Raw genomic sequence first — 14,145 nt, 5'->3', positions numbered from 1 at the left:
CTCTGAAATTCCTTGAATTTGTCAAAGGATTCAGACTTATGCTTCATTAGGTAGACATAACCATACCTACAGAAGTCATCAGTGAAAGTGATAAAGTAGCTGAAACCACCTCTAGCATTTGTACTCATTGGTCCACATACATCTGTATGGATTAAACCCAATAGTTCATTTGCTCTTTCTCCAACTTTAGAGAAAGGTTGCTTTGTCATTTTGCCAAGTAAACATGATTCGCATTTACCATAATCTTCTAAGTCAAATGGTTCTAGAATTCCTTCCTTTTGAAGTCTTTCTAAGCGTTTCAAGTTTATATGGCCTAATCGACAATGCCACAGATAGGTGAGATCTGAATCATCCTTTTTGGCCTTTTTGGTATTTATGTTATATACTTGTTTGTCGTGATCTAATAAATAAAGTCCATTGACTAATCTAGCAGATCCATAAAACATCTCTTTAAAATAAAACGAACAACTATTGTCTTTTATTAAAAAGGAAAATCCCTTAGCATCTAAGCAAGAAACTGAAATGATGTTTTTAGTAAGACTTGGAACATGGAAACATTCTTCCAGTTCCAAAACTAGCCCGGAGGGCAACGACAAATAGTAAGTTCCTACAGCTAATGCAGCAATCCGTGCTCCATTTCCCACTCGTAGGTCGACTTCACCCTTGCTTAACTTTCTACTTCTTCTTAGTCCCTGTGGATTGGAACATTAGTGTGAGCCACAACCTGTATCTAATACCCAAGAAGTTGAATTAGCAAGTATACAGTCTATAACGAAAATACCTGAAGATGGAACGACTGTTCCGTTCTTCTGATCTTCCTTTAGCTTCAAGCAATCTCTCTTCCAATGCCCCTTCTTCTTGCAGTAGAAGCATTCGGATTCAGAAGTGGGTTGACTGACCTTCCTCTTTACAGATTTGGCGCCAGTTTGCTTAGTTGGGCTGGCCTTGTTGCCACCTTTCTTAGCATTCCTCTTCTTTCCAGATTTCTTGAACTTGCCCCCCGCACCATAAGCACATCCTGCTTATCACTTTTGAGCGTCTTTTCAGCGGTCTTCAGCATACCGTGAAGCTCAGTGAGCGTTTTGTCCAGACTATTCATACTGTAGTTCAGTTTGAACTGATCATACCCGCTATGAAGAGAATGGAGGATGGTGTCTATAGCCATTTCCTGAGAAAATTGCTGATCCAGCCGACTCATATTCTCAATGAGTCCAATCATTTTGAGAACATGTGGACTTACGGGCTCGCCTTTCTTAAGCTTGGTCTCAAGAATTTGCCTATGAGTCTCGAATCTTTCGACTCGAGCCAGATCTTGGAACATGTTCTTCAACTCACTGATGATTGTGAAAGCATCTGAGTTGATGAACGTTTTCTGCAGATCCGCACTCATGGTGGCGAGCATTAGACATTTCACATCCTTGTTGGCATCAATCCAACGATTGAGGGCTGCCTGAGTGACCCCGTCGCCTGCAGCTTCGGGCATCGCCTCATCTAGGACATACTCCTTTTCTTCCTGCATAAGAACTATTTCAAGTTTTTCCCGTTCAACTTCTCCTTTTCGAGAATTGATCGAATGTTGAATGAATTGTTGTTTGCCATACTAAAAACTACAATTGAAAAGAATAAACAAATAAATAACCATTCACAGTTTCTCTTAATAAACTTAAATCCTAGCATACATGCATAATTCAATGTTTATTAAGCATTTTATTCAAGTTATGTGTTCCGGCAGGTGTGAATAAAATGATTCCAAGATCCTAAAATCATTGAAGAACTAAGCACAGTTTGTCGACTTAATCCTAGAACATCTTAGGTAAGCAAAAGCCTTTTGCTAATAGTCTAGAAACTATTCTTGGTTGATAGGTACGTCTAAGAACTTATTAGGTAAACCTATCGATTTTGCCACGACATAAAATGACTCCTTACTTATATCGTTGAGTTTCACCAAAACTAACATGTACTCACAATTATTTGTGTACCTTGCCCCTTTAGGACCAATAAGTAACACCTCGCTGAGCGAAAACTATTACTAGATTGATGTAAAGGATATCCAAGCAAGTGTATATTTTGGCATGGCACCTTTTAACTCAATTTTTAAGTTTGGAACTTAAGGCTCTTACTATGTTGGTTAGATTTTAAGTGAACTAAAATCCTTAATCATGCAACATAATCAAGCTTTTGATCTCATGCATTTTAAGACATATTTAAAAGCAATAAATAACTTAAAACATGCATAAGATAAATGTGATCTAGTATAGCCCGACTTCATCTTGAAGCTTTGACTTCAAAGTCCGTCTTGAAAATCTCCGTGGGAGGCACCATTTTCTTCAAATAGGATAAGCTATAACTAATTACAACTATTTGATGGTTCGCAGACCATATTTGAATTGAAAAATAACTTTGGTACTTTAGACCAATTACATTCAAATTAATGGTACGCAGACCATATTTTCTATCCTATTTGGGCCATACTAGTCACTTCATAACCTGCACAACAGTACATATACAATATATATATATACCATTCACCCATTCATTATCATGAATGGCCCACATAGCTGGTTAGTAAAACACATTATGCATCACGTAAACATTTGCAGCAATTAATCAAGGGCACCAATAATCTACCAATTATTCAGTCCTTATTAATTCTAATCAAGTTGTTTTAACCTTAAGGATTTGTAGACCTAATCAAGAGTTTATGACTAAAAAGCGCTCCCACTTAAACCAATAAATTCATATGCTTTACTAATTTTAAACATAAAAATGTATTTCTAGTCTAACCGGAAACATACAAATTTAATTAAAATTTAAAGCTCATATAAATTTATAAGTGAATCCAAAAAGTTTAATTTAATTTCAGTCGTTATTTAAATTAATTCATGATTTTAATTTTAGTAAAATAATTAGAATAAATAAAATTTATTATAATTACAATATTCAAAATTAAAATCCAAGAAAATAATTTAAATTTTTAAATTTTAAAATTAATTAAAATTACGTGAACTGAAATTTTCAAATTAAACATTCAAAACGATCTGATCGTAACGCAAACACCCTACGCATTGCACGCCCATGGGCCGTACGCACACAGCCATTGCTGGCCATGTGCGCGCAGCCCATGCGCTCGGCGCATAGCTGCTGCATCTCCCATCACAAGCCATCGCACGCTGTGGTGCTCGCTGCGCGCGCGCCAGCGCTCGTCGCACGCGAGCCATCGCTCGCAGTGCGCGCTCGCCAGCGCTCGCTGCGCGCTCCATAGCTCGCTGTGCGCGCGAGCCATTGCTCGCTGTGCGCGCGAGCCATCGCTCGCTGTGCGCGCGACATCGCTCGCTGGGCGCGCGACATCGCTCGCTGTGCGCGCGAGCAACGCTGGGCGCAGCGCTCGCGGCACGCGAGCTTGCGCGCTCTTGCGCGAGGCAGTGCGCGTTGTGGCGCAGCTCGCTTGCTGCCCACACGCGACTGCCTTGGCTTGCCTTTCGCCCATGCCCATTTGTTCATAGCTCGTGGCCCACGACACAAGGCAGGGCTGCTGCCTTGTGCTCGTGCACCATGCCTTGCTCATTGCATTGGTGCCGCACGGGCGACGAGCTCCCTTGCTCGTCGTCGCATGCCCGCACTATACAACACCCCTTAAGGGTAACACGAAGCGTCCATTGCTTTGTGCGTGCAAGTTATATGAACGAATCGCATAAAAATTTAAAATTTATATTTAAAATTAATGACAAATTAATAAATAATATTAATTTCATAATTTTAGGGCGAAAAATCGAAAATTTATTATTCAATTGATTTCCGATTGTTATGGATTCAAGTCTAGGTCATAAAAATTTAAAATTTATCATAAATTTACAATTTTTATGGTGGTTTTTAATCATAGGTTTCTAATTAAATTATAATTAATTATGAAAATCAAATTAATTCTAAATTATTCTAATTTTCAACAAATTAATCATAATTACAAATTAGATTGCATAATTAACAAGGCTAGGCATTCAAACTTGTTAAACATATACAGTAGGTCAATCAAAAATTCAAGATTTATCAACAAGAATCGCAAATATTTAATTTCACATCTTAAATTTACGAAATTTTGCATTCGAAAAACTAAAACCTTCGAAAAGTCATAGTTAGGCTTCGAATTTGAGAATTCTTGGTTCGGCAGAAAAATACTATTTTTGTCAAAATTTTAGAATGCCTTTTACATGCGGAATTGACACAAAAATCACTCGATTTGGATGAGTAACGAAGAAACTGCCGAAAAACTGCGTACGTATAATTAAATAAACGCAATTTGCAATTAATTAACAATTACGAAAATTAATCACCCCTTTTAATTCTTGCAAATTTGTAATTTCTAACCATGTTCATGAAATTTAGATTATGAAAATAATAAGGGGCTCGTGATACCACTGTTAGGTTATGATACATATGATATTACATAAATCATGCGGAAACAACCAATAACCCAGGAATACATATTATTTACACATAATCATATAGCATAATTTAGATGCATACTCTTTGTTGCGTGCCTTCCCTAGCTGCGCCCGAACCGAGCAAGAATAAGTCTTTAGGACTCCAAGTGTCGTCCCTCCGTAGATAGTCCACAGCACGTCCGGATCCGCCTTAAGATTGACCAACTAGAATCGCCCTTAAGGTACTAGAATTTTCGGCACTTTTGAGCAAGATGTGTGACTGAATTTTTCTCTCAAAAACTCACTTTGAATACTTGAAAACTCGTTAAAAATTGTGAACCCAGGCCACATATTTATAGGGGTATGGAAAGAGAATTGGAATCCTATTAGGATACGAATTAATTAAACTTAGAATCCTACAAGAACTCTAATTAATTATTTTATCAAATAGAATTAGGAATTTAATCATTAACCGAACTCTGCACGTTTTAGGAATCGTGCATGAACACAAACTCACACACACACACACGGCAGCCACGATGGGCCGCCCATGCGCGTGCGTGCGAGCAGCAGCCCACGCAGCGAGGCCCACGCAGCCGCGGCCTTGGCGCGCGCTGGGCCTGCCTTGCGGTAGGCCTGGGCGCTGCCTTGGCTGGGCTTGTGGCGCGCGTTTGGCTTGCTGGGCGATGGCCTGGCTTCGAGCTGGGCCCTCGTCCGGCAGGCCTCGTCCGATGCTTAATCGTACGATACGCTTCCGATTAAATTTCCGATTCCGGAATTCATTTCCGATACGAACAATATTTAACATTTCCGATTCCGGAATTAATTTCCGTTTCGAACAAATATTTAATATTTCTGTTTCCGGAATTATTTTCCGATTCCGATAATATTTCCGATTCTGACAATATTTCCGTTTCCGGCAATATTTCCGATTCTGACAATATTTCCATTTCCGATAATATTTTCCGATACGTACCATGTTTCCGTTTCCGGCAACATCTACGACTTGGATAATATTTATATTTCCGATACGATCCATATTTCCGATTCCGGCAATATCATCGTTTCCGGAGTATTCATTTCTTGCCTGTGACGATCTCAGCTCCCACTGAAACCAAGATCCGTCGATTCCGAATATTCATAGATGGAGTATTTAATGCCATTAAATACTTGATCCGTTTACGTACTATTTATGTGACCCTACGGGTTCAGTCAAGAGTAAGCTGTGGATTAATATCATTAATTCCACTTGAACTGAAGCGGCCTCTAGCTAGGCATTCAGCTCACTTGATCTCACTGAATTATTAACTTGTTAATTAATACTGAACCGCATTTATTAGACTTATCATAGAATGCATACTTGGACCAAGGGCATTATTTCCTTCAAGGAGAACCACACAGACAAACCGGTTTGAATCTGTAAGATTAGTGAAATGCTGTGAGTTAATCATGAAATGACTCCAATGTAAAATATTGCTAAAAACAATTCACTAGATTTCATTGTTTATAACAGTAAACATCACTCCAGTAGTTTCCAGTATTACACAAGTATCAACACGTTACCTCTTTACTTCTTCATTTATGTTTCTGTCTGTTTCGAGTTCTGCAATTCAGGCTTGATTCTCCCTTAGATGTTTGTGTTCTGCATTCATGTTAACAATTAACAATGTGCATCCACCTCTTCAAAGCTGCCATTTACTACTATACTAAGCTGCTGGATCACCCATTGGATCCTCTTTCTATGTCTTTTGACTTTGAGAATCATATGTGACCACCGACTTTATATAATTATAGCTAGCTTTTTTCAAGCTTCTCTAAGCTCATTTGTATTGTAATATTGATCCTTTTATCGCCTGTTTTCTCTCCTATGGAATGTATAACTCTCTTGATAATCATTTTCTTAAAACTACAGGCTCAGGATATTACTGATTTAGGCTCTCTGAATCAAGCAGCAAAGATCTTTATTCCAGGTATGGTTCCCCTCCTTTCTTTTCAAAACAGAATGGGGAATAACTAATAAGGTAGCCAAATCATTTTGTTAATACATGTCAGACATGCAGCTGTTGCTTGATGTTGTTTTGCTGGTTCACAGCTTCCTGATTTGTTTGATGACTTGTTTTAGATTGTTCTTTAGCTTTTGCCTGGTGCCATGATAATATAAAAATTGAGAGTTTTCACTGTAGTCTGAATCTCAGAAAAGGAGGGTGTAGCAGGTTCATCTTGCCCTTTCCCTCATAACTGTAGAGCAAAAGTGTAGTAAATGAGTGTAGGCCAACTAAAATATTGCTTATAACTTCAGTCTAAACTACACCAAAAAAAAAGGAAGTGTGCCAGCTATGAGATCATCTCTTTGATCCATCAGAACTGAAAAAATTTTTTTTTGGCAACTGACAATAAGCTAGCTAGCAGATTTCTCAACCAAAACAGTTAAAATCAGAAATTGAGAAAGTACCTTGAGCTTCTTTTCTAAATAGCGTGCATAGTCAGTCCACAAATCACTAGATATAGGAAACTCAGTGATAGCACGTTCATATAGAATCTGAACACGCGCAGGGTCACCTGCAGATTCTTCAAATTTCAAGTATCTCTGCAGAAACATGAAACAAAATGCATGTTAAAACCAATAAAGGGATAATTTGAGTTCAAGGGAGATACAAAATTCTTGCTACCCTCATTATCTTGATAGCTTCCTGTTCGTGCACCCAAAGATGTGAGATCAATCCCTCCAAATGCCATCCATCACCTTCCTCATTCCACCAAGCTGCTACACACTCATTCGCATCCACATTCGTAGGGGCCATAGTGCTAATTCGACCTCCAGGGAGATTTGGTAGCCACCTGGAGGTTGGTTGTTTCCATAGTGCTAATATCTTCACTTTCTGATAATATCTTCAGTGCGTTTCCGTTAGTTGTTTCCTTTCTGGTTTGCCTTCTCTATCTTGTTTCGTGCTTATGCTTGTAATGTGACAGGTTATAATGAAACTTAATAAAGGGATGAACGGAGCAAAAGGCCTTCCAATATAAAGTTTTCAAGTTCCTTGAAGGTTTCAGACTTTTGAGTCTATGACTTGTATATTCTAGACTCTAGATCACTTGTGAGCTAACGACCAATTAGAGCCAGGATGAATTTCTTTTTCTCAATCAGATTTGCACTTTGCTTCTATATTTACTGAGTTTTCTGCTCATTGTAATTCTTGTTTATGTGAAAATGTTAAACTGATTTAACGTGTATGATTGTCACTTTGAGTGAATACCTATTATCCTATTTAGTGATTCATTCTTGTAGCAATTGAGTTGGTTTAATGACCTTTTTATTCATGGCTGATTGTGTTTCTTACTTTCTGAACAGGAACTAAAATATGAGTTACAAGACTAAAAGAACATTGGTAGCTATTGACGAAGGGTCGAGCATTGCTGCATCCAAGTCCCCAAAATCTTCTGATCCATCCACCCAAAACTGGGGACCGTTTAGTCCTCCAACACTTGGAGTGTCATAGACATTTGGGACGGTATCACAACCCATTAAGCAACCAGTAGCTGCTAAAAAAACCATGGTTGCACCACAATCATCCTTGCCTCGGCCTACTTCCATGGTTTCAAAGCCACAACTGAAGGCATTATCAAAACCATCCTTTACCCAGACAAAACCATCCTCTAACCCATTACAACAACCAATTCCGCCCACTCTTACAGGAACAACACAAAGTAGATGGTATAAAGGACCTACGTTTCCCAATCTGACTGAAATTGCAACACAAAAAGCGTCAACACCGAATCCACACCAGCCTACTATGCAGCCTGTGTTGCAGCCTTTCAAAGCTACCTTGCAGCCTTCTTTGCAGCCTTTCAAAGCTTCCCAACAGCCTCAAACAGCTACCAATCAGCCTCAAAAAGCTACCCATCAGCTTCACAAAGCTACACAACAGCCTCAAAAAGCTACACAACAGCCGGTATCTTCTTTTACAAGTGTCAAACCACATTTAGAGAAAAGAGCATTTGTTGCACCTTTGGGAGCAACAAAACATGTGATGTCACAATCTCCTACACCACCAGACACCATGGCAATGAAAAAGAGAACCGGGAAGCAAGAAGGTCAGTTGCCTCCAACATACATGCATGTGAGTGAGAATGTATTTCAACCTCTGCGATCTCCTCCATCCAATCAGGTTGAGAGTGAAGTTATGCCAAACTACAACTGGGACGAATTTGAAGAATCGGCTTCAGAGAGTGAAAATGAATTTGATCAAGGAGAAGGAGGTGATACTGCTGTAAAGAAACCAACACTTCGACATCGAATCATTATTCCAAATTGGCCAGAATCGAGGGAGTTTGATGAGAAGGTGGAGGCTATAGCTATAGGTAAACATGTCTCTACATCAAATATGCAAACTGTAAATTATCGATCTTGGTGATTTTTTAGTCTCATTTAGCTCCTGTGACAGATGCTGATGGAATACGACATCTGGTAAAGGGACCAGTTCTGCCTCGAGACGTTTGGCATGATGCAAAGGGGTTCAGATACATTGTCAAGCTCAATGAATTCAACCAACCTATTCGAAAAGGTGGGAAGATCCTTGTGAGCTTCCTTGGAGATATTGCAAAAAATGATTCACTTTGTCCAGTGGGAGTCCCAAGTTGGCGTGCTGTGAACAATCAGTTAAAAACTAATGTTGTTACAATGATTCGGGTATGTGGATTTATTGTTCTTAACACTTATGTTAATTGTAGTTTTATTTTAGCTTGGTTAACTGTTTAATTAGCTTTAAATTTATTCTGTTTCCATCTGTGTTCATCAATCAGTTGCCCGTTTTTCAGGTTTTTATTTGGTCATGGGGGTTCCGACCCCTGGTTAAGTTTCTGCAGAATCACTAAGTTCACCTAGCTAGTTCTGATCAGATCAGTGCTGATCAGATCAGACAGATCAGATCAGTCTGATCTGATCTGATCAGAACTAGCTAGGCAAATTATTTTGTTAACATTGGTTTGCACCATAATCATCCATATTTGAGTATTGAATTTCTCTTTCTACTTTACTGTTTACTAATGTGGCGTAACTTAATTTTTCCTTTTTTTTTGAAGAAACATTTTGTGTTACCTGATGGACCTGTAGTTAACAAGGCACTAGTGATGCGTATTGACAAACCATGGAACAATCATCGATACAAATTGAAGAAGGATTTTTTCGATCCAGTGAATAAATCTCGAGAAGAGAACTATGCCAACGTGCCTGATGGAGTGTCCACTAGGAGTTGGACGGAATTGGTAGATTATTGGCTTTTACCAGAGGCCATGGTTTGTGACCCCAAAATATCCTAAATTTAGTAAGTTTTATTTGTTTCACCTATATATGCTAACATTGGTTTCATGAAACTAGGAAAAATCTGAAATGGGAAAAAATGCTCGAGCTTTACAAGGCAATAAGCACAACAGTGGTGCTACAAGCTTTGCTAATCGAAGAGTTGATATGGTATGCTTTTCAACCTAGCTATTTGGTTTGTAGCATTTCAATTGCTATAGGTGCTAAGTCTAAAATTCATAAACAAATAAGAGTGATATAAAAGTCTAAAATTCATAAACAAATAAGAGTAATATTTACTCGTATATGCATATCTAATCTCACACATAAGGACATTCTTTAGTTTTCTAATGTTAAAGTAGAGAAATGTAGAAAAGTTGGCTATGCGGGCAAATGGAATTGAAAGCAGCAGCTGGGAAAATCTTCCTACTTTCCGTTTCTGTTATAAACCATGTTGCAGAAGTATACACTATGTGAATCTTCAAACGTTTTGGAGATAGTTGTCCTAGATTCTCATGAACTTAGAGCTTTTAGGATCAGGAAACGGGGTTACCTAACACTATTACTGTCAAATAGAGTCAACTTTTAACAGGAACTAAGAAGTATGATTCTGGAGGGTGGTCTGGGGATGGGAGCGGGTGTGCGTGGCTACTCCAAGTTTAAAGTAGAAAACATCAGAAAGCAGAGGCAATGAAGTCCATCTGCAGTTCATGAAGCTGCAAAAACTATTCAATTTAAACAACAAAGGCAGTATTTCATTCTTCCTGCGAGCAGTAATAGGGTGATGAACCACTGATTTAACAGGATCAAGTGCTGGTTGTGATATCTCAAGTCCTTCACTTCTAATAATGTTGATGTACCTGCAAACAAGTTTGCAAAAACTTATTTACCTAATATCTTAATAACTAGAACTAATATTTGCCACTTGTTACAGTAACAAAACAAACAGAATACAGGTATAAAGCAACTATTGGCTGATATTTCTTCTGTTTATTATCTTCCCTGCATCTACAAGGAAACGTACTCCTGAATTCCCCTTAGCCCGACACTGCCTCTGTTGCCGACTCTGTCACCCCTTGCAAAGTGGCAATGCACCCAGCAACCCTACTACGGGGATAACAACTCAAAGTGTTAAACAAATATAGTGATAGTCGGTTTAAGAACTTCAAAATTTCAGTTTTCAATTTATTTTTTTCCTGAAATTGCAGAAAGAGAAGAAAGGAGAGTTTAGCGAATTGGCATTTTTCAAATCAGTTTACTCCAAAGAAGATGGAAGCTTTAAAGAGGGCACACTTCCTCATCAATTTGTGGTATCATTGCATTGAGCTAATTCTATAAATCAATCTTGTCTCTTGAAGTCTATTTATTTTTTTCTTTACTTGTACATAGTATTCTTGGTTAATAGATTTTGAGTGATCTTTTCATATTATATAACAGGAGGATGCCAACAAAAAGGTCCAAGAAAATCTTGCGAGTTCCTCTTCTTCAAAGCCCGTAATTGAAATTGAGAATGCAGTCTTTAATGAGCTCATGTATAAAGGTGAAGTACCTAAATGTCCTCTGAATTATGGATTTGGAGTGAAGCAAAGAGACATCTTTGGAGTGGAAGGTTTGCTGAGGAAAGAAGGGTCAAGCTATGTTAACAACAATGCTATGGAAGTGGAGAACATGAAAGGTGAAATATCAGTTGTCAAGAAGCAAAATGAGGACCTTGCGTAACAAAATCAAGTTCTGAACACCAAGTTTGAAGAAACAACACAATCATTTAAAATGATTGCTTCTTTTTTGGGACAAGTTTTGAAGGAAGTACGCAAAGGGAATGTTTCATCGAACCTTTTAGATGGTGCGGAATCAACAATAAATATGGTTAGTTATTTCTGGAAATTATTCTGATTGAGCATCATGTATCATTACCTGAAATGTGGCATATCTAATTTACATATTATAATGCTTTTTGTAGATTACTGATGATTTTGGTGGCAATGGTGACAACCAGGCCGAGAAATGAGACTTTGACACTATTGACAAATGCAAGGTAATGTCATAAGGAATTAATTAACTGCATTTCATGCTTTATAGATAAACTTATAGCTGAAACAAGCTTTATAGTTGTCGATTACTTATGGATGATGGTGAGATTAGAAGGTAGATGCTTAGATTTAGTATTATCATAATAAGGTATTATGTTGATATTAGCTGAAACTTTGAGAATTATCTTTAGGCTGGTAGGATATGACGATATGCACACTAATCGTTCCTAGATTCTAGCTCAAAAATCCGCGATGTAATCCATGACCATTACCTTCTCATCAGCAGGTGAAAATATAAGCTTGAACAGAACTGGTCTGAACAGACTGATCATAACATAACTGATCTAAACAAAACTGGTGAGAACATAACTGATCTAAACAAAATTGGTCAGAACAGAACTAACTGATCAAAACAGAACTGATCTAAACAAAACTGGTTAGAACAGAACTGATCTTATAAAAAATAATCAGAACTAGTCAGATCAGTTCTGTTCTGATCAGTTCTTTTCTAACTTGGAGTATCGGAGATTCACATTTCAGGGTTAAGTGAATTCAATAGCCCTATATAAATAAATATATATAAACTATATATATATAAGATCAATGTTCATGCAGCCGACCCCATCCTTTTGGGAAATAAGGCTATGACTTTGTTGTGTTCTGTGCGGTGCTTTTTGGAGGATTTTTTGCTATTGAGACTGCGAAACTTTTTTGACATGCCAAAATGTAATAGCATATATTGGTTCTTATTTCTCATTTCACATGACATTTGATGGAAATTAGCATAATGTGCCACGCTGCAGTGAAAATTGGCTTATGGTAATGTGTTTTATCACAGGACAAGAACCAAAAGATAAATCTGTATGGATCTGCAATGAAAAGGATTAAGGAATAACTATATTTACTAGGCCGTTGTATACTTTTGAGAAGTAATTATGAAAAATTAGTCGAGTTTGTAAAGAATACTTGGATGGCCATTTCCTGGTTCTTCTATCACCGAATTTCTCAGATCTTACCACTTAGTCTTAACAAGTTCAGTACAGAAAATGCTACTGTCATTATTGATGTTTTGGATGTCTTTCCTTTAATTTGTTTAATTCTTACTTCATGTCTTCATGTACCTAGAAATTTTTTGTGCTTGACAGAATATTGTGTATTTGAATTGATGTGAAAGGGTCGGTTTCACTTCATAGGTTCTCTTTTTCTCTTTTTCTAAGCGATTTAATGCCGTTCTTGGTGAGAGTGGTCTCAGCAGTAAACCTTCATCTCAGCAGTATGCCGTTCTTGGTGAAGTTGACTATTGTGTTCCATATTTCTCTAGTTTGAGTTAGTGTAGACATGTAAACAGAAGAAACATTAATACAATAATATCTAGCTTCTTAGCATGGATCCTACCCCATGCTGTCAGAGTTTAGTCGTCCTGCCTTTTCCTCACAAGTAGAAAATGCAATTTGCAATTGACCCACATGGTACAACCTCCGTTTTCCTGATTAGCTACTTTAACAACAAAAACTAAGGAGAAATCAAGATACTCAAGTGGTTACCTTACTACCTTTTTCTTTTAGAAGGAAAGAGATTGAGAGTAAGAGAATTATTAAATATAATTGAGTCCAGTGGAATGGGGTGGAAGATGATAAATTGAGAACAAAAAGTTGGCATAAATAGGACTAAGTAAAAGCGAGTAGATTTCTACTGCTGTTGCTGCTATTGCTATTCCTACGGCTGGTCTAGCCTAGTTGTGGCATAGTTCCCCTGCGTTCTTGCTTTTCTAATTGCTTATCGTTCTGGCCATGTTTTGTGTAGACACAAATAAATTCTAACTTATTGAAAGTGTATTTCTACATTTTGAAGTGGGTCTATTCAAAATTAAATTTTACTGCTTTGTCAATACTAAATATCAAGAATTAGCCATGCATCCTTTGCCGCAGGGAATTTAAGAAGCTATTATGTGTGTACAGATTATGAGCTTTATTTTAAAATTCAAAATAGCTGAATGACTTAAAATATACTCCAGAGTATCATAATTTTCCATGGGATATTTAACTGCCGGTGAACTTGCACTAACATGATTGAACACTGATGATGTTGTTTAAAATATGCAGTATAGACAATGCTGCTATCAACACATGCAGACAATTGTTCTTTTTCTTGGGTAAGTTTTCAAAAGTACAAAAGAATGTTTTTCTTGTAGTTAGTGCCTGCGAACCAGAATTAGACACTTACGAACTGTAATCTATTCCTTGCTTTATCAGTGGTTCTTTTGGCTTTCCTATTTGTATGACCATGTTAGAAATTTTCCCCGTCTTTCCTTCTCCCTTGGTCTGATTTTTCCTTATTCTGAAGTCCGAACCCTCTTAAATTGTGATTGAGTGTGCATGGCTAGCTGGTTCAAATATCTTGT

General features: G+C 37.7%; 1 protein-coding gene across 1 annotated transcript in view; it reads left to right on the top strand.

Moving 5' to 3' along the window:
- The window catches only part of LOC130469914 (uncharacterized), a 39,506-nt gene that overhangs the window by 14,822 nt on the left and 10,539 nt on the right, over positions 1–14,145 (top strand). Inside the window, exons 2-10 of the mRNA XM_056839440.1 lie at positions 6,331–6,388; positions 7,768–8,777; positions 8,861–9,105; positions 9,498–9,710; positions 9,793–9,885; positions 10,923–11,024; positions 11,152–11,429; positions 11,675–11,749; positions 13,847–13,972. Coding sequence (XP_056695418.1) covers positions 7,970–8,777; positions 8,861–9,105; positions 9,498–9,710; positions 9,793–9,885; positions 10,923–11,024; positions 11,152–11,429; positions 11,675–11,749; positions 13,847–13,972 — 1,940 coding nt within the window. The 5' untranslated portion in view covers positions 6,331–6,388; positions 7,768–7,969. The remainder of the gene's footprint in view (positions 1–6,330; positions 6,389–7,767; positions 8,778–8,860; positions 9,106–9,497; positions 9,711–9,792; positions 9,886–10,922; positions 11,025–11,151; positions 11,430–11,674; positions 11,750–13,846; positions 13,973–14,145) is intronic.

Source organism: Spinacia oleracea, chromosome 3 (assembly GCF_020520425.1).
Source record: "Spinacia oleracea cultivar Varoflay chromosome 3, BTI_SOV_V1, whole genome shotgun sequence".
Classification (NCBI taxonomy): Eukaryota; Viridiplantae; Streptophyta; class Magnoliopsida; order Caryophyllales; family Amaranthaceae; genus Spinacia; species Spinacia oleracea.
This window is presented reverse-complemented; position numbering and strand designations above follow the sequence as displayed.